The sequence below is a fragment of the Theropithecus gelada genome, chromosome 11, assembly GCF_003255815.1.
Source record: "Theropithecus gelada isolate Dixy chromosome 11, Tgel_1.0, whole genome shotgun sequence".
NCBI classification, from domain to species: Eukaryota; Metazoa; Chordata; class Mammalia; order Primates; family Cercopithecidae; genus Theropithecus; species Theropithecus gelada.
The window spans coordinates 103,301,430-103,324,341 of record NC_037679.1 but is presented as its reverse complement, the minus strand read 5'-3'; the positions used below and the strand labels follow the sequence as shown (position 1 = coordinate 103,324,341).

The window sequence follows — 22,912 nt, the reverse complement described above, 5'->3', positions numbered from 1 at the left end:
AAAGGACAAAATATTAGTACCCATGAGAAAATACCTTAAGCCCCAAATAACATTCAGTAGCTGTTCGTCTAGTCTTTATGAGGAGACTGTATCATACCTCTCAAGGTGAGTTCTTAGAGTAACTCTCTGGCACAGAAACAGTCGAGTGGGAAGAGAAAAACTTATTGGACAGAAGTTTCACTCTGCACATTTCATCCAGGTATTGAAGTCACGTGGCTCAAGAAAGTGTGTTTAGATCTCGTAGATAAATGAGTTGCAGAAACGGAATGCTGTAGAATCTTCTGTTACTATTTGTATTGAATGGTACAGGAACAGCTTAACTGTCTTCCTAAAGACCATTAGTTATCTAACCTCACCTAAGTGGAAACTGGGTTAAAATAAACACCTTTGGAAGATCACTGGTCTTGTCACTGTGCCATCAAATGCTGGCCTCTGAAACCTGTTTGAGAATCTACTACGTAAACAATAAATTATTATAAGATGAAACAAAGCTCTTAGTACTTAACCAAAAATGTCTCATCCCTTTTTATAATTTAAATTTCCTCGACAATTATGTAAATGTAGCATTGGGGCCATCATGACATTTTGGCATCATATTTGGTACAAGCAAATAATTGTGACAAGTTCACTTGTTAACTTCTTTTTTCCCTAATGCAGAAAAGTGTATTTAACTGTAGTTCAGCATACCTGGACAACCAGTTTGGCCCGACCACATATCTGATGGTTTTTAGTAGGACTCCTTGCCAATGTGCTGAGGTCGTATGCGGAAAAAAGTTACAGCTTACGGGAAATGTCCCTCTTCCCTCTTGAGATGAGGCAGTGGCAGTTCCACCTTGTGGGAAGCACAGTTTCTTTTCTGAGCGGACTGCTCAAATTAGATAGGGAGAAAAAGGAAGAGATAAGGGCATTTCCCACGTGATTGACATGGTCTGTGTGTTCCGAGAGGCTTAAGTAGTTCTTTTCTGGATAGATTTGGGGACTCTGCTAGCTGGGCAGTTTCATATGCTTTCACAAAGTAAGCTCTATGGTTGTGTTTTTAAGACATTTCCCTTTGACAGGGGAAGAAAGAATAGACACTCTAGTCATTGCATACAGTGGGGTTTGTTTTGTTTTGGAGTAAAGGTTTGTATTTTTATTGATATATTTGTACATATTTTGGAAGTATATGTGGTATTTTGATACCTCTATACAATGTAAATGATCAAATCAGAGTAATCCATCACCTCAGCATTTATTTTTCCTTTGTAAAATGAGTTTTTATTCTGGATAAACAATTTAGAATTTCATTCTTTTTAAAATTTTCTTTCTTTTTCTTTTTCTTTTTTTTTTTTTTTTTTTTTTTGAGTTGGAGTCTCACTCTGTCGCCAGACTGGAGTGCAGTGGCGCAATCTCGGCTCACTGCAAGCTCCGCCTTCTGGGTTCACGCCATTCTCCTGCCTCAGCCTCTCGAGTAGCTGGGACTACAGGCGTCCGCCACCAAGCCCAGTTAATTTTTTTTTTTTTTGTATTTTTAGTAGAGACGGGGTTTCCTCTTGTTAGCCAGGATGCTCTTGATCTCCTGACCTTGTGATCCACCCACCTCAGCCTCCCAAAGTGCTGGGATTACAGGTGTGAGCCACCACGCACAGCCATTTTTTTTTTTTTTTTTTAAATAGAGATAGAGTCTTGCTGTGTTGCCCAGGCTGGTCTCAAACTCCTGGCCTTAAGCGATCCCCCTGCCTCAGACTTATTTTTTTGTTTTGTTTTTTTGTGATGGAGTCTCACTCTGTTGCCCAGGCTAGAGTGCAGTGGTGTGATCTCAGCTCACTGCAACCTCTGCCTCCCAGGTTCAAGCAATTCTCATACCTCAGCATACTGAGTAGCTGAGACTACAGGTGCGTGCCACCACACCCAGCTACTTTTCGTATTTTTAGTAGAGACAAGATTTCACCATGTTGGCCAGACTGCTGTCGAACTCCTGACCTCAAGTGATCCACCCACCTTGGCCTCCCAAAGTGCTGGAATTATAGGCATGAGCCACCACACCTGGCCTCAACCTTATTTTTTAAGTTTTCGATTGGACTCTGAAATTTTTCAGAATACCAAATGCCATCATGTTTATTTAATCAATTAGCCTTCAGTATAAAATGCATTTACATCAATTTGAAATTTTTTTTTTTTTCTTTTGAGACAGAGTCTCACTACAATGCCCAGCCTGGAGTACAATGGCACGATCTCGGCTCACTGCAACCTCCCCTTTTCAGGTTCAAGCAATTCTCCTGCCCCAGCCTCCTGAGTAGCTGGAATTGCAGGCATGCGCCACCATGCCTGGCTGATTTTTTTATTTTTTTAGTAAAGATGGAGTTTCACCATATTGGCCAGGCTGGTCTCAAACTGCTGACGTCAAGTGATCTACCCACTTTGGCCTCCCAGAGTGCTGGGATTACAGGCGTGAGCCACCGTGCCCAGCTGAAATTTATTTTTTATTAAGAATGAGGACCTAAAATGTCATCATCCACAGTCACAGTAGTAGCAGGAGTGAGCTAATAATATCTTTTTAAATTCTGTTTTACTATAAGGAATTTGACTTTCTCCATATGACCATTTATCACATTGTCCCCTTTCTTCATGGTCATACTTTTTTCTACCAGTTTGTCAATCAAAAGTAATTACCTAAGATAATCAGCTCTTTCAGCCTTTGCAGCCCAGATGTGGCATTTGTAATGGTAGCTGTGTGCACACAAACATGCGCGTGTGCACTAAGAGAATGGGAATAAATTGCACAAACCCAATGAAAATCCTAAAAGTGATTTTTTTAAATCAATGTATCTGTGAAAGAAGATAGAGAAAACCAAGCTTTTAAAAAATGGGGAATTAAATAGGGACACGTTACTTGGCATCATGGGGGATGTAGTAATAGAACCATGATCAGACAGTTTCATCATTGGTGCACAAAGTGTATTTGCATTTAAAGTAATTTTACCTTCAAAGATTGCACTTGGAATTCTTTTTAAACTTTCCACAATAAGTACCCGTTTTTTTTTTTTTTTTTTTTTTTTGGAGACAGAGTCTCACTCTGTCGCCCAGGCTGGAGTGCATTGGTGCGATCTCTGCTCACTGCCGCCTCCGCCTCCCAGGTTCAAGCTGTTCTCCAGCCTCAGCCTCCCAAATAGCTGGGATTACAGGCGCATGCCACCACGCCCAGCTAATTTTTGTATTTTTAGTAGAGACAAGGTTTCACCATGTTGGCCAGACTGCTGTCGAACTCCTGACTTCAAGTCATCTGCCCGCCTTGGCCTCCCAAAGTGCTGGGTTTCCAGGCATGCTGCACCACGCCCAACCACAAGTATACGTGTATGCCCAGAAATAAAATACAACATTTTTGAAAGGTTGGTATTGTTTGCAAAAAACTGTCCAACTCCCCCACTCTAAATTCTCTACTTGATTGAAACACCGTCTTCCTTCTGTGACTGGCTGTGTTGTCGGGCCTTCTAGGTGGGAAATTCCAGCACAGAACTGGTACCGTAAACCTGCTGATGAGGAGTCTCATGGAGCCCGGGAGCCTTCCACAGCAGCACTTTGGTGTTTATCGTTTATCCTTAGAGTAAGAGAGAGAACTTTAAAAACAAAAGTGATGCTAAATTGATTAATTTTCTCTGTTTAGTCTAGCCAGGCTCCAGCTTCTGTGTTATATACTGTGTAGGCCTAAACTGAACTCTGATCTTTTTAGTAAGCTAAAGATTGTTTCAGCCACTAAGTCCTTGCTCTTTATTCTCTTTTAATTATTTCCTGGAAATAGTATTAGAAACAAAGGAAATGTGCTATATTTATTATGCAGCCATTAGAAACCTATTTTCACTGAAAATAGGTTTATACATATATACACATATGTAGGTTTTTATATATACATATATAATGTAGTGAACAGTACTCACAATATAATGTTAAATAGATAAATAATGTATCAAGGAAAATGTGAGGTATGATACTGTTAGAAGCTGATTTATATAAATGTATTAAAAGACTTGGCAGGAAAATTACCAAAATATTACAAATGATTACTTCTGTTTTATTTTTTTTTTCTTTTTTTTGAGATGAAGTCTCGCTCTGTCACCCAGGCTGGAGTGCAGTGGCGCGATCTCGGCTCACTGCAAGCTCCGCCTCCCGGGTTCACGCCATTCTGCTGCCTCAGCCTCCCAAGTAGCTGGGACTACAGGCGCCCGCCACTGCGCCCGGCTAATTTTTTATGTTTTTAGTAGAGACGGGGTTTCACCGTGTTAACCAGGATGGTCTTGATCTCCTGACCTTGTGATGTGCCCTCCTCAGCCTCCCAAAGTGCTGGGATTACAGGCGTGAGCTGCCGTGCCCGGCCACATGATTACTTCTTGGTGGAAGTGTATGCAATTGTCTTATTTCCTTTATATTTTTCTTTTTTTCCCCACGTTTTTTGGAGTAAAGTGTATATTGTTTTTATAATAAAAACATTAAACCTTATTTGCTTAAAAAACTCTTGTTTAAAAAGAAAGGAAGGGAGGTGGCAGGAGCAGTCCTCTGAGGGGGTCCGAGGAGGGATCAGTGTTACTGTGGAAAGTAATACCAGGCCCTGCTTCTGTTGACTTGATCATTGAGCTCCCAATTCATGAGTTAGGCCAGAGGTGTCCTGTTCATGAAAGTTGCCGGGCTGGTGACATGCAGCAGGTGCAGACCTCTGCTGTGTGAGCCCTGGGAGCACAGTGAGAACCGCCAGCATTTCGGCAGTGCTTCACAGCGCTCGCAGCTGCTGTGTGTCAGGCAGGTGCTGCTGTAATGCTTGTGTTCTGTGATGTGAGATCTGGCCCCACTCTCTTCCTGAACACTCCAGGCTTGGACCAACTACCAACTACCTGGCCAGACTATTGTCACGAGAGCCGTCAAATGAAATCCTGGGGCAGGAGTCATCGTCATTTAGCGTGCTTCCAGAAGGAATCAAAGGAGTCGCTGTTCAAGCAGGGGAGAGAAATGAGAAAAGAAAAAACGTAGAGCGAGTCTGTTACTTAAGAACAACACAGAACCAATGTTACAACCAAGAATTGTAGAGTCCTTGGCTGTGAGTCAGGTGCTTGGTGTTCTATAAGGATTTATCGATCACTGTTTCAGAAGAATATCGGATAACCTCTGTGAAATGAATTGAGGGGAGCATAAGCCAGGATGAGGCAGAATTCGTAATGAGTTCCCTCATCACATCTCTTGGCCAAGAAAAACATGCACTTTCTCCAGAGACAGAATTTTTCTTCCATTCCAGGAGGTGGAGGAACACTTGATGTATATGTAGTCCAGGCTTTCAGATGAGCAGCTTTCACTAGCAGTTTTTTGTAATCTACTCAGAAATAAGTGAAGAGAGAAAGTGTGAGGTAACTGGAGTCTTTCTGTATCAGGAATAGCCTCTCTGTAAAAACGAGTTAGTCCTGTGCTCAATGCCTGCCTCAGTACAGAGCTGTTCGTCTGGTGTGGATGTATTAAGCCAGCATTCTCTTCCTGTCTCCCAGAAGGGCGGCTGGGTGTGACAGCGTAAATGTGTGACAGTATGTGAAAATGTTTCTGTAATCCTGAAGATTTCAGTAGTGATTAGAAGAGCTTTAGTCTTTGATCAATTTTCTTTGACTTGGGAGGCATAAAGAATATTTGAACCTCTCATTTCAGACTGACCTTGACTTTCCTCATTTTTTTTTTTTTTTTTTTTTTGCCTCAGATCATCCAGCCCCTCTTAGAACTTGACCAAAATAGAAGTAAATTAAAGTTGTACATTGGACACCTGACAGCCCTCTGCCATGACCGAGACCCCCTGATCCTCCGTGGACTCACTCCACCAGCTTCCTATAACTTGGACGATGACCAGGCGGCTTGGGAGAATGAGCTGCAGAAGATGACCCGGGGACAGGTGAGTTTCTCACTCACACATTGAAAAGAGCCTGTGAAAATCCAGTTGCTGTGTAGGTTGATGCAGTGGGAGCTACCTTGGGGAATTCCATGTTTAAATTCAAGATTTTGGGGTGGGGAGGGGTTTCCAGATATCATTTTTTAACTGATTTTTAATTGATTTTTTACTGTTTTTTTTTTTTAATTCACAAATTAAAAATGCATATTTCTCATGTACAACATGAGACTTGACTTGGATTGCTTGATACTTTGGTTTTGGTTTTGACCTGGCTTGGATTTCTGGATACTCTGATTTTGGTTTTGATTTTGGTTTGGTGTAAACTACAAAAGTGTGTGTGTGCCCTTTTTACCCGTTCCTCCTTTTGTGGTGTGCGTGTGGTGTGAGCGTGGTGTTTTGTCTAGAGGAAACATGGGTGAGGCACAAAGTAAGCCCACCGCTCTAGGAACTATGTTGAAAATTTTCAAAAACAGGATTTAGGGGAGACTATGGAGTACTATGACACCAGGAAAACTTAAAACTTTGTGTAAGATAGACTGGCCAGCATTAGAGGTAGGTTGGCCATTAGAAGGAAACATGGACAGGTCCCTTGTTTCAAAGGTATGGCACAAGGTAACCTGTAAGCCAGGGAACACAGACCAGCTTGTTTTAGATCCCCCGCCCCCAACACACGGTGGTTGAGAGAACAGCAGCATAAGCGGCTGGCAGAGGCAAGGAAACACCAGCAGAGAGAGAGAAAGGAAAGAGATAGAGAGAAAAAGAGGCAGAGAGAGAGAAAGAGACAGAGGCAAAAGGAAAGTCAAAGAGAGAGAGACAAAGTCAAAGAGAGAAAGAAAAAAAGAAAGAGAGAGATATACAAGTAGTTAAGAAAAAACAAAAGTGTACCCTGTTCCTTTAAAAGCCATCATACCAATTTTAATTTGGACAAAATAAGGTCTTATTAATAGCAAAGAATAATTAAAATCCCAAACTTACAAGGTTTTCAACAAAAGTAAAGTTTGCTAAAAGTTAACAGTGTGACATGCATTATAGTAACTTCTAATCTTGTGGCCTTAGACAGTCTAGTCCACAGACATAAAAAAAAAAAAAAGATTCGCTTTGGAAAAGAATGGTTATCATCTTCAGAAAAAAAGAAAAAAAAGAGGGGGCAGAATTTATATAAAAAGAGTGTTACATGGTAAATTCTTGTCCTGAAATAAATTAACTGGTTGTTTAAAGAAAGAAATGTTTGTAATAAGTCAGAAAGTTAAGGCATGTCAAAAAATTGCCTGTAAAAGTCGTGGAAAAAAAAAAAAAGGTTATAAAAAATGTGTGTTAAAAAAAGAATTTTATGCAAAAATGTTGTATAATTTAAAAGTAGGCCTCCTGAATGTAAAACTATTGGAAAAAAAAATAAAAAACAGTTTATGTGCAAGGTGTAGAAGAAGAGCAAAATATACCTTTGGTAAAAGGATTATAAGGAGGCATAAGAATGTGCATTTTTACCTACATTAAAAAGTTAAAAATTATTGTTTTGAAGGTTTAAGCAACTTTTAAAATGTTAATTGTAAAGAACATTCTGTATGTAAACATATTAGCTAAAGTTGAAGAAGTATCCAGTTTTTCTGTGAACTGGACATTAAAGTAAAAACATAATAGGTTTTTCTTCAAGCAACAACCTGCTCTTTAGCAAAAATTATAAAAGATTAAAAAGAGTCTATAAAATCTTCCCTTATGGTCAGACATTAAAATTAAATAAATATGTCTACAAGGTTTATTAAAATTAGGTTTAACGTTAATAACACACTAATATAAAGACAAAATTTAGCTTATCTGGTATAAAGATCATACGAGAAGCATTGTTAAATGTAAAATGGTATTTGGCTTTCTTTGGCTTAAAAACTAATAAAAATAGGTGCTAAGGGAAATTTCTCAGTAAAAAGGCACTAAGGACTATAAAGTCCACTGCAAAGGTCCCCACATTTAAAACAAAAAGTCAATTTCTTAAAAATTATAAACTTGGTTTATCTTCCGCTTTCCTTTCTCACAAAACAAACAAACAAACAAAAAAGGTAAAAGTCTTTTAGCACATGTACCGCCCCTAGAATTTCCAGCAAACTAACACCAGCCTGAAGATCACATTCTCATCGAAAGGTGGAAAGAAGAAAAACTTGAGCCAGCCTGGGAAGGACCCTACCTTGTACTGCTAACCACCAAGACTGCTGTTCGTACAGCACAAAAGGATGGACTCATCACACCCAAGTCAGGAAAACGCCACCCCCTCCAGAGTCGTGGGCCATAGTCCCAGGGGAAAACCCTACCAAACTAAAGCAAAGAAGAATTTAACTCTTTTAATCTATTCTATTACTCTCTCTCCTTTCCTCGTTCTGTTGCTGACCTTCTAGTTATTAATATAACCAAGTCGATTTCACCTCAAACTATTGCATTTAATGCTTGCCTTGTTATACCGTGCGGGGACTTGCCAAGTCAAAGACAGCTCTCTACTTCAGAAAAGTACCTCTGTCCCTCCTGACTCTCCTCAGACTGGGAATTAGTAAACTAGGACCATTTAATCCGGGGCGATTTCAATAAAGACCCCAGTGCCCACCCGGAGTGTTGCCCCCCGATGTACAGCTTTCATGCCATAGTTGATCTAACATTCTGTGGACCACTTTAGTGCAAGGATGAACGGCCCCAGCTGGTTTTTGTAATTTCCCTAAAACCATACATTCATTTTACTAGAGGATCATAGAAGTTAAAGACTTAAAACAAACTTTAGCAATTAAGACAGGATACCAAGATGCAAATGCCTGGTTAAAATGGATCAAATATTCCATCTGCACATTAAAAAAAACAATTGTTATGCTTGTGCACATGGCAGGCCAGAGGCCCAGACTGTCCCCCTTCCACTAAGGTGGTCCTCCAGTCGACCAGGCATAGGCTGCATGACAGCTCTTTTCCAGGATTCTATAGCCTGGAGTAGTAAGTCATGCCAAGTTCTCTCTGCTCTATCCCAAAGTCCCTGCGGGTCAGCCCCCAAGGGCCATCCAGCTTCCATCTCCCAACACAAAGTTGACTTCGTGTCTCTCACCACAGGAAGGAAACTTAGCATTCCTTGGAGACCTGAAAGGATGCAGTGAGCTTAAGAATTTTGAAGAGCTTATCAATCAGTCAGCCCTTGTTCATCCCTGAACGGATGTGTGGTGGTGTTGGGGTGGACCTTTACTGGGCACTCTGCTGAATAACTGGAGTGGCACTTGTACTTTAGTGCAATCGGCTCTCCCTTTCACCCTGGCATTTCATCAACCAGAAGGGAAAAAAATAATAAGACACCATAAAGCGAGAGAAGCCCGTTATGGGTCTTTCAACTCTCATGTCTATTTAGACGCAATTGGAGTCGCACGAGGAATACCAGATCAATTTAAAGCTTGAAATCAAACAGCTACAGGATTGGAGTCAATATTTTGGTAGGTGACAGTTAATAAAAATGTAGATTAGATAAACTACATCTATTACAACCAACAGCAACGAGCTTTTCATGAGTTAAAAGAAAAACTCATGTCGGCCCCAGCCCTGGGGCTACCTGACCTGACAAAACTCTTCACTCTATGTGTCAGAAAGAGAAAAAATGGCAGTTGGAGTTTTAACCCAGACTGTGGGGCCTGGCCAAGGCCAGTGGCCTGTCTCTCAAAACAACTAGACAAGTTTCCAAAGGCCAGCCCCCAGGTCTAAGGGCCCTGGCAGCAAAAGCCCTGTCAGCACAAGAAGCAGATAAACTAACCCTTAGGCAAAACCTGAATATAAACGCCCCCCATGCTGTGATAACTTTAATAAATACCAAAGGACATCATTGGTTAACAAATGCTAGAATAACCAAGTACCAAAGCTTGCTATGTGAAAATCCCCACATAACCATTGAAGCTTGCAAAACCCTAAACCCCGCCACCTTGTTCCCGGTATCAGAGAGCCCAGTTGAACATAACTGTGTAGAGGTGTTGGACTCAGTTTATTCTAGCAGGCCCAACCTCCGAGAGCATCCTTAAACATTAGTAGACTGTAAGCGGTACGTGAACGGGAGCAGCTTCGCCAACCCCTGCAAAGTGACTCTGAAGAAGACGACAAGCCCTGCTCCAGTCACACGCAGAAGCTGACTGGTCCACGAAAATCACGGGACTCATTTTCCTTAAAATTTGGGCTTGTACAGTAAGGACTTCAACTGACCTTCCTCAGACTGAGGGCTGTTCCCAGTGTGTACATCAAGTCACCGAGGTAGGACAAAAGGTTGCTAAGGTCCTATTATTTTACAGTTATTATGAATGTACTGGGACTCTAAAAAGAACTTGTTTGTATAATGTTATTCTATACAAGGTATGTAACCCAGGAAATGACCAACTTGATGTGTGTTATGACCCATCTGAGCCTCCCATGACCACAGTTCTTAAAATAAGATTAAGGACTAAGGACTGGTGGGAGCTCATAAATGATATGAGTAAAGTGTTAGCCGAAACAGAGGGGAAAAAAAGAAAAGGAGTGCCCAAACAAGTCACCTTAAAATTTGATGCCTGTGCTGTCATTAATTGTAATGTTAGGAATAAGGTGTGGTTCTCTTAATTAGAAAAGAGGCTATATGGCAGAAAATAAGTACATCTGTCATAAATTAGGACTGTGTGGAAATAAATGTAAATACTGGTCTTGTGTCATTTAGGCCACTTGGTTAAAAGAAAAAAAATGATGAAAAGGATCCAGTCCACCTTCAAAAAGGAAAAAATGGCCCTTCCTGTACTAAGGGACAATGTAACCCCTTAGAGCTAGTAATAACCAATCCCCTTGATCCTTGCTGGAAAGAAGAGGAGTGTGTGACCTTAGGAATTGATGGGGCCAGACTGGATCCTCAAGTAAATATCTTGGTTCGAGGAGAAGTTTACAAATGCTCTCCTGAACCAGTGTTTCAAACTTCCTGTGATGAACTAAATGTGCCAGTACCAGAAATTCCAGGAAAAACAAGAAATTTGTTTTTGCAATTAGCCAAGCATGTAGCCCAGTCTCTCAATGTCACTTCATGTTATGTACGTGGAGGGACTGTAATGGGAGATCAATGGCCACGGGAAGCCCGAGAATTAGTGCCTACAGACCCAGTTCCTGATGAATTCCCAGCTCAAAAAAAATCACCCTAATAATTTCTGGTTCCTAAAAGCCTCAGTTATTGGACAATATTGCATAGCTAGAGAAGGAAAAGAATTCACTCACCCCGTAGGACGACTTAGTTGTCTGGGACAGAAACTGTTTAATGGTACCACAAAAAACAGTCACTTGGTGGAGTTCAAATCACACAGAGAGGAATCCATTTAGCAAATTCCCAAAGTTGCAAACCGTGTGGACCCACCCAGAGTCCCACTGGGACTGGACAGCCCCCACTGGATTATACTGGATATGTGGGCATAGAGCTTATGCCAAATTACCTGACCAGTGCCAGGTAGTTGTGTTATTGGCACTATTAAACCATCTTTCTTCCTACTGCCCATAAAAACAGGCAAACTCCTGGGCTTCCCTGTCTATGCTTCCCGTGAAAAGAGAAGCATAGCTATAGAAAATTGAAAAGATGATGAACGATCCCCTGAGATAATCATACAATATTGTAAGCCTGCTACTTAGGCAAAAGATGGCTCGTGGGGATACTGGACCCCCATTTACATGATCAACCGAATCATATGGTTACAAGCTGTCTTAGAAATAATTACTAATAAAACCAGCAGAGCCTTGACTATTGTGCCCGGCAAGAAACTCAGATGAGAAATGCTGTCTATCAAAATAGATTGGCTCTCGACTACTTGCTAACAACTGAAGGAGAGATCTGCAGGAAATTTAACCTTACTAATTGCTGCCTACACATAGATAATCAAGGGCAAGTAGTTGAAGACATAGTTAGAGATATGACAAACTGGCACATGTGCCTGTGCAAGTGTGGCATGGATTTGATCCTGGGGCCATGTTTGCAAAATGGTTCCCAGCGCTAGGAGGATTTAAAACTCTTATAATAGGAGTCATAATAATAATAGGAGCCTGCCTACTGCTCCCTTGTTTGATACCTGTACTTCTTCGAATGATAAAAAGCTTCTTTGCTACCTTAGTTCACCAAAATGCCTCAGCACAAATGTACTGTATAAATCACTATCGATCTGCCTTGCAAGAAGACATGGGTAGTAAAAATAAAAGTGAGAACTCCCACTAATAAAATGAGTGAGAGTCTCAAAAGGGGGGAATAAGGGAGGAGACCACCCCCTCATATTGTCTTATGCCCAATTTCTGCCTCCAAAGAAAGAAGAAGTAAAAACTAAAAGGCAGAAATGAAATCCACAGGCAGACAGCCCAGCGCCACACCCTGGGCCTGGTAGTTAAAGATCGACCCCTGACCTAATTGGTTCTGTTATCTATAGATTACAGACATTGTATAGGAATGCACTGTGAAAATCCCTATCTTGTTTTGTTCCGATCTAATTACTGGTGCATGCAACCCCCAGTCACATACCCCCTGCTTCCTCAATCGATCACGACCCTCTCACACGCACCCCCTTAGAGTTGTGAGCCCTTAAAAGGGACAGGAATTGCTCACTCATGGAGCTCAGCTCTTGAGACAGGAGTCTTGCCGATGCCCCCGGCCGAATAAACCCCTTCCTTCTTTAACTCGGTGTCTGAGGAGTTTTGTCTGCGGCTCGTCCTGCTGCATAACTAGTTATCCGTCATTTATTTGGTGTGTAAAGATAAGGCTTACTTCTCAAATTTAGCATGTTGCCATAGGAATTTTAATCTTTTTCTTTCTTGAAAGAGGAAAAAAATTGAAAGGACAGTATTAAATTCATCAAGGGGCTGTGGCTCACACCTGTAGTCCCAGCTACTCAGGAGGCTGAGGCGGGAGGATTGCTTGAGCCCAGGAGTTCAAGGCTGCAGAGAGCTATGATTGTGCCACTGTACTCTAGCCTGGGTGGTGACAAAGTGAGACCCTGTCTCTAAAGCGAAAAAGAAAAAAAAGGACAGTATTAAATTAAATTCCTAATAACTGTTTTTGATATTGATAGCCATATAGTAAAAATGTAATGGAAATAAATAAATATATGCATAATTACAGTGCAACCAAAAGGCCATTGGAAACAGGGCACATGGCTATTCATTTTAGAGACTTTTGCTTCAGAATTTTGCAACAAATCGGTGCTTCTTAAAAGCAGTGCTGCTGGGCACAGTGGCTCACATCTATAATCCTAGCTTTTGGGAGGCTGAGGCAGAGAATCCCTTGAGCCCAGGAGTTCAAAACCAGCCTGGGTAGTGACATAGTGTCACACGCCTGTAGTCCTAGCTGCTCAGGTAGTTAAGGTGGGAGGATGGCCTGAGCCCAGGCAGTTGTGGCTGCAGTGAGCTGAGATCGTGCCACCGTACTCCAGCCTGAGTAGCAGAGCAAGACCCCATCTCAAAAACAAACAACAGCAACAAAAAAAAGCCCAGTGCTTATTAATGTAGTAAAGTTTAACTGGCATTAAATTATTCCTTTGTAAAACTGTTTTGTTTTGTTTTTGTTTTTGTTTTGGAGACAGACTCTCACTGTGTCACCCAGGCTGGGGTGCAGTGGCGCGATCTCAGCTCACTGCAACCTCCACCTCTCAGGTTCAAGCAATTCGTGTGCCTCAGCCTCACAAATAGCTGGAACTACAGGTGCACACCACTGTGCCCAGCTAATTTTTTGTTTTTTAGTAGAGATGGGGTCTCACCAGGTTGCCCAGACTGGTCTCGAACTCCTGAGCCCAGGCACATCTGCCTCAACCTCCCAAAGTGCTAGGATTACAGGAATGAGTGACCGTGCCTGGCCAGCTTGTCTTTGAAATGGGAAAGATCATTTTTGCTCAGTCCTGTATTTTCAATATGCCTGGATAGACTTAACTCAATGTTATCAAGGGAAAAAAAAATCTTCAGGGTGATACCAAGATAGAAAATTTCAAACTAAGGATTTTTCAACAAGTTTTGAGTGAATGAAACCTGATTAATAGACTTCCCATTGCAGATTGTGTTATAGTCAAGCTATGCACTCATCAAAACAATTGTGCTCATACACATGAATTGTGTTAATATTGTCATGTTTCCCTTTAATTGAGAATGTACTTCGGTTACTGAAGTTATTGTTTGAGGTGTGTGAAATTGTATTCTCCCCAGTAGTCCCTGGGAAATGAGAGACCTGGGTCATCTACAGAGAAGTACAATAACTAACAATCCCTACTATAAGCTTCTTCATAGCTTCTAAAGATTGGTGGAGAAACCAACCCATTTCCTGCTTCCTCACCCCAAGTAAGAATTTAAGGAAGTAATGTAGGCTGTCTAACAATATAAAATGACTTGCCTGGGAAAGTATTGTGATCAGAGTTTGACTTCAGCTGTGAAGGCCAAGAAACAGAAGATGTGAGTCGCTGCCAGATATGCATATTGCTTTATTTTGTGTGTGTGTTTTGTTTATAGTTTCGTAGTTTTGTTTTTGTGATGCAGAGCCTTCTGCTCCTGACATTTGCAGTTTTCGCCTCGTATCTCCAGCGCATTTCACTGCCACCATGCTCCCACCAACACCACCCCCATGAGGACGGGGCAAGAACTTTGTCTATCTTTTTCAGTGCTAGGGCAGTGCAGAAGGGAAGTAAATGTAGGATCAGAGCCCCTACACAGTCCCCACTGGGGCACTGCCTAGTGGAGCTCTGAGAAGAAGGCCACCGTCCTCCAGACTGCAGAACAGTAGATCCACTGCTGGTTCGCAGCGTGCACCGGGAAAAGCCATAGGCACTCAGTGTCAGCCCATGAAAGCAGCTGGGAGGGGGCTGTGCCCTGCGGAGCCACAGGGGCAGAGCTGCCCACGGCCCTGAGAGCCCACCGCTTGCATCAGCGTGACCTGGATGTGAGACATGGAGTTAAAGGAGATGATTTTGGAACTTTAAGGTTTAATGACTGCCCTACTGGATTTCAGACTTGCCTGGCGCCTGCAGCCTCTTCATTTTGGCCAATGTCTCCCATTTGGAATAGGTGTATTTACCCAATGCCTATACCCTCACTGTATCTAGGAAGTAACTAACTTGATTTAGATTTTACAGGCCCATAGGCGGAAGGGACTTGCCTTGCCTCAGATGAGATTTTGGACTTGGACTTTTGGATTAATGCTGGAATAAGCTAAGACTTTGGGGGACTGTTGGAAAGGCATGATTGTGTTTTGAAATGTGAGGACATGAGATTTGGGAGAGGCCAGGGACAGAATAATATGGTTTGGCTGTGTCCCCACCCAAATCTCATCTTAAATTGTAGTTCCCATAATCCCCACGTCATGGGAGGGACCCAGTGGGAGGTAATTGAACCATGGAGGTTGTTACCCCCCATGCTGTTCTCATGATAGTGAGTGACTTCTCATGAGATTTGATGGCTTTGTAAGGGGCTTTTCCCCCTTTGCCTGGCACTTCTGTCTCCTGCCACCATGATTGCAAATTTCCTGAGGCCTCCCCAGCCATACAGAAGTGTGAGTCAATTAAACCTCTCTCTTTTATAAATTACCCACTCTCGGGTATTTCTTCATAGCAGCATGAGAACGGGCTGATACACTATGTCTTTATATTTAAGGTGAGTTTCTTGTAGAGAACATATATCAAATCAGTAATTGTCTTCTGATTGAAGTGTTTAGAATATTTGCACCTGATAGCCTGTCATCTTTATATTTATCTGTTTCGTCTATTTTTTTCCTCTGTTTCTGTTTTCTTTTAAAGTCATTTTTTATTTATTTATTTTATTTTCACTAGTAGATTAAAGCTCAACTCCCCACCCCCTTTAAATGATTTCTCCGTGGTTTACAGTGTACAGTTTTAGCTTATCATAGTCAAATTGTGAAAATATAATATACCACTTCAGGTATAGTGTAGGAATCTGCCAATAGTACACTTCTATTTCCTTTGTCTCAAACTTGATGCTCTTGTTGGTATACATTTTATTCCTCCATATATTATAAACTCCATAGTGCATTGTTACTGTCTTTGCTTTAATCAGTTATTTTTTTTCGGTTGTTTTATTGTGGTAAAACATACCCAACATAAATTTTACCATCTTAACATTTTTTACGTGTACAGTTCAGGGTTGTATTCATAATGTAAACTATCACCGCCATCTATCTCTGTAGCTCTTTTCATCTTGCAGAACTGAAACTCTATACCTGTTAAACAATAACTCCCCATTCTCCCTTGCCCCACTATTCCATCTGCTGTCTGATTTTACTACTCTAAGGATTTCATATAGATGGAATCATGCAGATTTGTCTCTTTGTGACTGACTTATTTCATTGAGCAAGGTTCATCTGTGTTGTACCTTGTCTGGGGAAATTCTTGTGTCAGAATTTCCTTCCTTTTTAAGGCTCTTGTTTTATATACCACATTTTCCTTATTCATTCCTCCATCGATGGACACTTGGGCTGCTTCCACATTTTAGCTATCATGAATAATGCTGCCATGAACATGGGTGTATAAGTATCTTTTCGAGACCTTGCTTTCCATTCTTTTGATATCAAATCAAAAGAAGAGAAATTGCTGGACCATGTGGTAAATCCTATTTTCAATTTTTTGAGGAACCACCATACTGTTTTCCACAGCAGCTGTACCAATTTACACTCCCGCCAGCGGCACACAGGGTTCCAGTTTCTCCGTATCCTGGCCAGCACTGGGTATTTTGTAGTCTTTGGTATGTTTTTTAAATAGTAGCCGTCCTCATGGGTGTAAGGTGGCATCGCATAGTTTTGATTTGCATTTCCCTAGTGATTCATGATGTTGAGCATCTCTCCATGTGCTTATTGGCCATTTGTATGTTTTCTTTGGAGAAATATCTATTCCAGTTCTCAGCTTATTTTTAAATCAGGGTTTTCTTGTTGTTACCAAGTTGTAGAAGTTCTCTACATATTTAGATAGTTATCCCTAATCAGATATATGATTCGCAAATATTTTCTCCCATTCTGTCGTTACCTTCTTACTGTTACTGTGTTAATAGTGTCTTTTGATGCACAATTTTTTTTTATTTTCATAAAGTCCCATTTGTCTGTTTTAATCATTTATGTTTTATAGAGATGAAGATTATAAAATGTTTACCATTTTCAAAAATCTTTGGTTTTTATCTGTGTATGTCTGAATTTCCATCTGTCATCATAGTCCTTCTCTCTGAAGAACTTACTGAGACTGAGTGCAGTAGCTCCTGCCTCTAATCGCAGCACTTTGGGAGGCCAAAGCAGGAGGATTGCTTGAGGCCGGGAGTTCAAGACTAGCCTGGACAACAGTGAAACCCTTATCTCTATAAAAATGTAAACTTAAATTTAAAAAATTAGCTGGTTATCATGGTGTGTGCCTCAGTCCCACCTACTCAGGAGGCCCAGGTGGGAGGATCACTTTAGCTCAGGAGTTCAAGATTGCAGTGAGCTATGATCACACCACTGCACTCCAGCCTGGGCCACAGAATGAGACCCTGTCTCAGAAAATGAAAAATAAATTGTAAAAGAGACCTTCCTTTTAAATGTCTTGTAGTACACGTCTGCTGGTAATGAATTCTGTGTTTATTTGTCTGAAGAAATATATTTTTATCACCTTCTGTTATGACCGGAATTGTGTCCCCCCTCCTAAAATTCCTATGTTGAAGTCTTAACCCTCAGTACCTCAGAGTGTGACTAAGTTTAGAGATAAGACCTTTAAAGAGATAATTAAGTTAAAATGAGGCCTTTACAGTGAGCCCTGATGCATTGTAACTGATGTCCTTTTAAGAGACACACCACGGTACACACACAGGAAAATACCACGTAAGGGCAAAGCTAGAAGGTGGCCATCGGTAAGCCAAGGAGAGAGAGGCCTCAGAAGAAATAAAACCTGCTAATACTTTGGTGTTCGACTTCTGGCTTCCAGAGCTGTGAGAAAATTCACTTCTGTTGTTTAAGCCACCCAGACTGGTATTTTGTTATGGCAGCGCTAGAAAACTGTACACCTTGTTTTTGAGATGTTCTCTTGGCAGAGATTTCTTGGTTGACAAGGATTTTCTTTTTTTTTTTTTTTTTTTTTTTTTTTTTGAGACGGAGTCTCACTCTGTCGCCCAGGCTGGAGTGCAGTGACCGGATCTCAGCTCACTGCAAGCTCCGCCTCCCGGGTTTACGCCATTCTCCTGCCTCAGCCTCCCGAGTAGCTGGGACTACAGGCGCCCGCCACCTCGCCCGGCTAGTTTTTTGTATTTTTTAGTAGAGACGGGGTTTCACCGGGTTAGCCAGGATGGTCTCGATCTCCTGACCTCGTGATCCGCCCGTCTCGGCCTCCCAAAGTGCTGGGATTACAGGCTTGAGCCACCGCGCCCGGCCAAGGTTGACAAGGATTTTCTTTTGGCTTGTATAGTTTCTGCTGAGGTCTGCTATATTCATGTAGCTTTGTTTTGGGGTGAGTGGGTTGGTTGGTTGGTTGATATACCATGTTCTTTTTTCTCCGGAGGCTTTCAAGATATTCTCTTTATCTTTAGTTTTCAACCATTTGATGATAATGTACCTAGTTGTGTTTTTCTGTATATTTATCCTGTTTGGAATTCTCTGAGCCCCTTCTCTGGATCTGTGTTTTGTTGTCTTTCGTTAATTTTGGAAAATTCTTGGCCATTATCTCTTCAGATGTATCTTCTGCCCGCTTGTCTCTTCTCCTTTTGTAACTCCCATTAAGTATTTGTTAGATCATTTCATATTGTCCCATATCTCTTGGATTTCTGTTTTGTTTTGTTTTCTATATTTTCTGATTATACTTGAAGGTTTCTGTGATCAGTTTGGATAATTTATATTGATCTATACTTGAGTTCACTTTTTGTGTGTGTGTCATAATTTTTTATTAAATGTTAAATAGTCTAAGTAAAAAGAACAGTGGAAACCAAGGTAAATAAAACTTATGTCTGGAAATATACTTTCCTCTTCTTCTGTCAGGCCGTTAGCATTGGGGACTGAATCAGATAATCCACTAATTGAGCTGGGTTTGGGCTTCTTTCCACTATAGTTACCTTCATTGTGTCACAGACCTTGAGATTTTCAGTGGCAGATGGCCACTTCATGCGCTTAATGTGAGCTCTGGTGCCAGTGTTTCTGTTTCATGCTCCTGTCTCAGCTTTCAGCACGTCCTTCATGCCTGCACCACGGAGGGCGGTCTCCATGCTCTTGTCCTTCTCTAAGCGGTGGACTCTTCTTGTTACTCAGTGAAGACTCAGGGTTGGGCAGGAGTAGCTTCTTCATCTTCCTGCTCCAGTCTTGGTCTTGGTACTTCTGTCCCACCCCCAGTGACAGACAACATCTCCCCCTACTCAGCACAGGTCTAGACTGTCGGCGGATGTCCTATCCCTTCCCCAGTAGCAGCAGACTTCTAGTTTGAATCCGTTCATAATTTGGGGGCCTGCTGGACTCCCCGTTTCCTTCCTGGCAACAGTTTGCTTTTGCCTAATGTCAGCACAAGAGGTGGGGTAGATTTTGTACCCCTTCTCTAGCCTGGGAACGGAGGCCGTGAAGGTTGCTGCCCTACCCCAGCGACACACAGCTTTTCCTGTCACAGTGGGGCAGGCTCCAGGCACTGAAGTCTTTCTGGCCCCTTTCTGGGTCTCGTGTTCTTAAAGAATGATAGCCTGAGAATCAGAAGGGAAACAAGACGTTCTTTCTGCTCACCCAATTTGGAAAATCTCTTCCCTGGCACATTTTTTTTTTTCTTCATGTCAAAGGAAATTTCGTCCAGGGTGCAGGTGGAACTCATGGAGCTGTCCTCACTGGAGCCAGTCACGCCTGTGCTCATACACGCCAGAACACGGCTGGATTTCTCGTGCTCCTGCTCTGCCCTGTGTTGGCAGGCCCACACCCCTGTGCCGTAGAGGGAGTGCTCCCTCCGTTTCCTGCTCTGCCCTGTGTTGGCAGGCCCACACCCCTGTGCCGTAGAGGGAGTGCTCCCTCCGTTTCCTGCTCTGCCCTGTGTTGGCAGGCCCACAGCTCTGCACCATAGAGGGAGTGCTCCCTCAGTTTCCTGCTCTGTGCCCGGTCTTTCCAACAAAGCCAGTGGGAGGCCGTGGAAGAGCTGGATAGTGGGTGTGTACTCCTTTGTGTCTGGGGCTCTGAGGGATTCGAATCTGTCAAGCTGTTTTCTTCCTGCCCACTTTATGGCTGCCACCTCTTCCTCCTCTGTTCTACCCAGAGGCGTGTCCCATCTCGCCTCAGATGGGCTCGTTACCTGTGAATTCAGTTCACCTGGTTACCTTGGGACTGCCGCTCTGATGAGCTAAAAAAAAATTTTTTTTTTATTTTGTAGATTGTCCAGCCTATTCTTGTTAGTGTGAAAACGGTGTTCTTTTAGGGATTTCTACATTCTATACAGAAGCAGGACTCCTTATAAGCTTGGATGATTGTCAATTTGCAAGTTAAAAGAAGAAAATACACAAAGGGCATTATTTTAAGGCTTTCAGCATCTCCTGGTCCTTTGCACATGTTTACACAAAGTTCTCTTTATTCAGCACCCTCAAGTTCTGCCTACTTGGACAGCTGTAGTCTATTAAGCTTAAGTGCCAATTTTTAAGTACATTTCTGTATAGAATACATATAAAAGATGATGAAAACAGCCCATTGCATATGCATTCTTAAGCTTTTTGAGTGCTGATAGATAACTGGTACTTTAAACTTGTCCTTACTTGGATAGGAAGGTGGACTATTTGAAGAGCCAGAGAGAGAACATGGTGACGTCTCATGTCCTTAAAGAATGATAGTATGAGGCCGGGTGCAGTGACTTACGCCTGTAATCCTAGCACATTTTGAGGCCAAGCCAGGCAGATCACTTGAGGCCAGGAGTTCGAGACCAGCCTGGCCAACATGGCAAAGCCCCTCTTTACAAAATTACAAAAATTAGCCAGGCGGGCGTGGTAGCACACTCCAGTAATCCCAGCAACTTGAGATGCTGAGGCGGGAGAATCGCTGGGAACTCAGGAGGCAGAGGTTGCAGTGAGCCAAGATCGCGCCACTACACTCAGCCCTGGGGGACCGAGGGAAACTCCGTTCCCCCCACTCCTGCCGCAACACCGGTTGGGGTGTTCCTACTGCTCAACCAGTTTGAAAAATCTCTTTTGACCAAATAAAAATAAAACCCAAGGAACATACTCAAGAGAATGGTCCCCACATCTTACACATACTCATTCTCTCTCACTCTCTCTCTCTCTCTCTCTCACACACACACACACACACACACACAGGTGTGCACAAAGTGGCATAGTAGAAAAATAATGACACTGGGTAAAACAGATCTGGGTTCAAAGTCCAGCTCCATCACTTTCTGGCTTTGGGACATGCAACAACTCTTAATCCTTCTGAGCCCTACCTGGTCTTTTCAACTCTAGAATAGGGATAATACTTGGCCCACAGGATTGCTTTAGGCTTAATGAGATATTATTACCTAAATAGTTACAAAGAGGCCAGGCCTGGTGGCTCACGCCTATAATCCCAGTGCTTTGGGAAGTGGGAGGATTGCTTGAGGCCAAGAGTTCAAGGCCAGCCCAGGCAGTGTAGTGAGACCCTGTCTGTACAAAAAATAAAAATAAAATAAATTAGCCAGGCGTGGTGGCACACACCTGTAGTCCCAGCTACTCAGGAGGCTGAGATGGGAGGATCCACTTGAGCCCATGAGTTCAAGACTGTAGTGAGCTATGACTGCATCACTGCACTCTCGCCTAGGCAACAGAGCAAGACACTGTCTCTTATAAAAAAATAAATCCAGAGATGAGAATTTAAATTTTTTTGTCAGAGTTATAAACTGAAAAATTAAAACTCACTGCTATCAATAGATTGAAGGCAGAGCCTGAGAAGGAATTAGGAAGTAAAGACTTAACCATTGTGTCAGAATTCCGTAACGGTCCATTTAGGAAATACGAGGAATGCTGTCGTTTTATTCCTGGTGCTGTACCATCGACTGAACTGGCACTGATTTACTCCAAGTGGAACGTTCCATTTTTGAAAGTTAGATAAACCCATAGAACTATCAGGTTTTTTTATCAGACTTCCTGTGGTAAGTTAATGACAGTTCAACAGGATTGCTAGCTGGCAGAGCATGATGAACTTCTTTCTAGGCTCTCCCTTGAATGTGTTCATAGCAATGACTTTTCATTTTTGCATTTTGTAAGTCTGCCCCCAAATTTTTACTCTCTGGAGTTTTCTTTGGGCATGATATATTCATTCGGATTGAACTGAAGTAGTAGATGGGTACGTGGATGATAGGCAGGCAGACGTACACGAGGACCACTTGCTGTGGGCCCGCTTCAGTGCATAATGGAAGGTAAGGGCACAGATTTTAGAGTCAGACACACTTGAATTTGCTTTGTTTCCCCTCCACTTCCTATTCAATCTGAATTTTTTCCACATCTCTGTATCTGTTCCTTCATCTTGCAGTGGACATAATGCTGTTGTGAGAATTACAGTGCTTAGAGGTGGTAGCGGTTATTGCTGTTGTCATCATCATCATTTTCAGCTAGTATTTTCCCAAGAAGCAGCCTGATAGGCCTACACCAATCTTGAAATTTTCCCTTGTTCTAGAATGTTGAGCATGGAAAATCTGACCTTACGTCTTCTCACTTCTGGGCTTTCTTCATGTCAAACTCCCTGTCATTCTGTGTCCATGTTGTCATCCAAGAAAGCGGTCTTAAACATGCGTATTTTAGGAGTCACAAAAAATTATTTGCAGAGGATTCCAGAAGAAGGTTTCCTCTGTGAAAACCTTCCCTTACCATTTTTTACATAATATATATATTATTTCTATTTTTGTCCCCAGGCTTTTTTCTTTATTGTGTGTGATTGTATCAAATGAACTTTAATGAAATATTTCAAGCATTTGGAAAAGTATAGCAATTAATATAACATTACGTTTTTACCCAGAATTAACAAATACTACTTTGCCCTATCTGCTTCAGATCTTTTTTAAATGCTAGAGTATGATATTGTGATATAATAAGAAATATATATTTGGCCTCTGC

General features: G+C 42.0%; 1 protein-coding gene across 4 annotated transcripts in view; it reads left to right on the top strand.

Moving 5' to 3' along the window:
• Positions 1–22,912, top strand: part of ERC1 (ELKS/RAB6-interacting/CAST family member 1) — a 502,036-nt gene that overhangs the window by 430,741 nt on the left and 48,383 nt on the right. For all 4 annotated transcript variants that reach the window (XM_025401992.1, XM_025401990.1, XM_025401993.1 and 1 more), the window contains one exon: positions 5,708–5,896. In XM_025401992.1, the coding sequence (XP_025257777.1) occupies positions 5,708–5,896 (189 nt within the window). The remainder of the gene's footprint in view (positions 1–5,707; positions 5,897–22,912) is intronic.